At 49.7% G+C, this 3,315-nt stretch overlaps 1 protein-coding gene across 1 annotated transcript; it reads right to left on the bottom strand.

Annotated features, from left to right (window-relative positions):
- Window positions 1-5: 5 nt before the first annotated feature.
- On the bottom strand, window positions 6-1,597 carry Pnma6a (PNMA family member 6A; the record flags this gene model as incomplete). Its single annotated transcript, XM_050133851.1, is given in 2 exon segments — window positions 6-398; window positions 401-1,597. Coding segments are annotated over 2 exon segments (648 nt in total), but the record flags the coding sequence as incomplete, so codon positions are not given.
- Between the last annotated feature and the right edge of the window lie 1,718 nt (window positions 1,598-3,315).

The raw sequence follows: 3,315 nt of genomic DNA, 5'->3' as shown, positions 1-3,315 counted from the left end.
GCATTCTCTGCTAACAGCCCATTTACAAGGTACAAAGCAGTTCCCTGCAAGCCCTCCAGCATTTGTCTCCTCTTCTTCCTTTCTGGAACCCTTTGCTACACCCAAAACATGCCAGTGGTGTGGTCTAGCCAGGCCTCAAAGGATTCTTTCCCGGGGGCTGGCTGAACGCTCCCAGAAAACATACCCAAGTACTGGTACCGCAAGGTATCCACGCATGGCTGGATTGCCTGACTAACTGACTGGAGCCTGCACAGTCTGTCCAGCTCCAGACCCAGGTCTCCAGGTACACTGTCCACTGCCTCACCTTGTTGCTCCAAGAAGTGGAAAACACGACCATGAAACTCCTCACTGGAGCAAGTGGGCACAAAGACCACGTTCCAGCCCCCCCCCCCCGCCCCCCAGTGCCTAGGATTTCCCTTGGGACCAAAGCATAGTTAACTTCCTGGTCAAGCTCAACCAGGGCTGCAGTGGCATTATCCTCCTCACGAAACACTTTGCCAAGCACAGTAAAGTGGCCCATGGGCCGCAGGGTAGCCTGTAGGGACCCTTGGAATTCAGCTTCACTGCAGTCCTCCGGGATGCCCAGGATAAGCAAGCCCCTACAAACGCTGACACCCATCCACCTGCACCAGCCCTGGAGCATCTCCACCGCCATAATCTGAAAAATTAGCCAAACTCACACTAGGGGCCAGAAACAGTTTCCCAAGAAGCAGGTCAGGTTGGGATAGGAGCCTAGGCTAGGACTCAGGAAGACCATCCTAGCTCTCCACAGCCTGGAAACAAAAAACGGAGAGAGGAGGTTAATGTCCTCCCTACCCCTGTCCCTTCTCATCCACTAGTCCTAGAGCAGAGATTCTCAAACTGTGCTTCGTGACCATTCAGGGTCAAGCGACCTTTTCACGGGGATCTCCAAAGACCACTGGGAAACACAGGTTGTTTACATTATGTTTCTTAACAGTAGCAAAATTACATGTATGAAGTAGCCATGAAAATAATTTTTATGGTTGTGTGAAGGGGTCACCACAACACGAAGAACTGTATTAAAGGGTCATAACATTAGGAATGTTGAGAACCACTGCCTTACACAATGCTTCTGCATCCCACCCTGTGCCTCAGACATAGGCCTTCCCTAGCCCAGTACTTCCCTGCAGTCTAACCCAGGCAGGCATGCTGGTTGACACGGGGGTTTTCAGGACCAGTAATACCCTCCCAGAATTTGGTACCTTCTAGGAGCAGAATCCTTTCTCTTTCAATCCCACAGCAAGATGCCCTGGGCTGTTCTCCAGGTTCTTCCACCAGCCAGCTCCCTTGCTCTCTCTAGCACACTCACGCAGAACAGTGTACAGATGCTAGCATAACGCTTGGCAGCCTGGGACCTCCAGTGATGTCACCGGTTCAGTCACTGGTGACATCATCGGCTGCTGACCTCTCCCCCACGGTGATACATCTATGCCCCTGGCACAGGGGTCTCCACATAAGGGCACCAGGAATCTGTGTTGCCCCCTCCAGTTCTGTTTCCTGATCGAGGCCAGGGAGCAGGGACTCTGGGGGTTTTTCCCCTAGTGAGTCCCTACCTGGACCTAGTCTAGTGACAGAGCTGTGCAAGCAACACCTAGTCTAGGTAGAGTCCCTGAAACAGATAACACATGAGCCCACACACCCCATCCCACCACTCCCCATAGAGCAGTGCACCATCTGGGTGATGCCCATCCAAGTAGAAGGGGCTGCAGGCACCACTTTCACTACTGTGGGCCTTGCATGCTTTCCTGTGCTTGGTGCCAGTGGCCAGCTCACAGGAGGGTCCAGCACTGGCGGGCCTTTCCTGCTCTGCATACTGTATATCCAGGTTCTTGAAAAGCTGCCTTGGAGATTTGAAGCTCAAACCCTTAGACTGGTATCTTACTGGCTGTCTTTGGGCCAGTCCCTACTGCTTCTTGTCGCAGAACAGTTTAGAGTTTCTGGGAATTCTACCTAAATTCATACAGGAAGCACTGCGATGGTGGTGGGGTGTTCAACTTTTCCCTCCTTCCTGTGTCAATAGCCTTCTGGACTCTGAGACATAACTCTTTCAGTGTGAGGGTGGCATGGGTGGCCTAGATCCCAGAATCCTTCCTATGGTTTTTAACATCAGTTAGTCTTCCATCAGTCAGTCCCCAGCTCCACCCCCCAATATCTTCCGCTGCCTGAGCTAGACATCCACTCAGAGCTGTGCTATCCAGTCTTACCACTCTGACTTTCTGCAGTCACCAAGAGTCCAGGGCCACATGGAGAACATTTCTGCCAGTGAGAAAGAGGACAAGCAGGTTCACAGAAAGTTATGCCTCTATGTATTTTCTTGGCCCCATTTCTTTTCTTTGGGCATCACACTCCGGCCACTTGACTTTCACTACTGTAAAGGTTTTCCCAATGGTGTCCATCTCACTCACACTGCATTGGTTTATTATCAAGGACTCTATTTAGGCTTTTGTCATGTTGGAATACTCCGAGTACATCAGAGTTCCCATTTGAATGACCCTCAGTACTGCCACCAGCATTCTACCTGCCTTCCTGAACCTCTGGCAGGGAGGAAGGCTTTGGGGTGTTTGACCAAAACATGACATTTTTTAAACTAGAGCTGTATGCAAGTAGATATACATTAATCTATTATCTGCCATGGGGGGGGGCAACCCATGTCCTCTCCCATTAGCAGTGTGGGAGTGCTCATTTGTGTCCTACATCCCAAGCAGCCTTTCAGCCTTGACCATTGAACATCCCAAGGGGAGAATTAATATCTCATGCATTGACAAGTGTTGGTATTTCCTTAATAGGTTATGATATTGTGCATCCTCTAACAATTTCATCTTCCACTCTTGGTTCATCTTCTGTGAATCTCCTTTGCCCCTTCCTCATGCCCAGCTCTGTCCTACAGACAGGCCTGTTTTCAGGAGAAAGTTTCTAGTGTCAAACCTGAAAGTACTCTCATTGTGTACATGCAACCAATGCCCAAACAGGTTACTTGATCTCAAACTTGGTCTTCAGTTTGTAATGTGTGGTTCTCTTTCCTGCCCCTGTAATTTCTACTATGATTATATAAAGCCTGAAGGCAAGTGCTTCGGGAATAAGAAAAAAAATAATCTTTCATTTAAAACCCAACTTTGTCAATTGGCCTAAAATCACTCCCTTACTCAGCCTCCAAGTGTTGGGGACCAAAAGACCCCAGGCCAAGAAAGCTGGCCCATCCGCCATACACTTCTTATAAGAACAGTTTGCTCGCTGCACAACTAGCTGAGCTGCGGTCTAGCTGAGCTGCAGGTGTCAGGAGCGACTTGTTTTTTT

This window comes from Alexandromys fortis, unplaced genomic scaffold, assembly GCF_014885135.2.
Source record: "Alexandromys fortis isolate MF-2015 unplaced genomic scaffold, M_Fortis_MF-2015_v1.1 scaffold_2841, whole genome shotgun sequence".
Taxonomy (NCBI): domain Eukaryota; kingdom Metazoa; phylum Chordata; class Mammalia; order Rodentia; family Cricetidae; genus Alexandromys; species Alexandromys fortis.
This window is presented reverse-complemented; position numbering and strand designations above follow the sequence as displayed.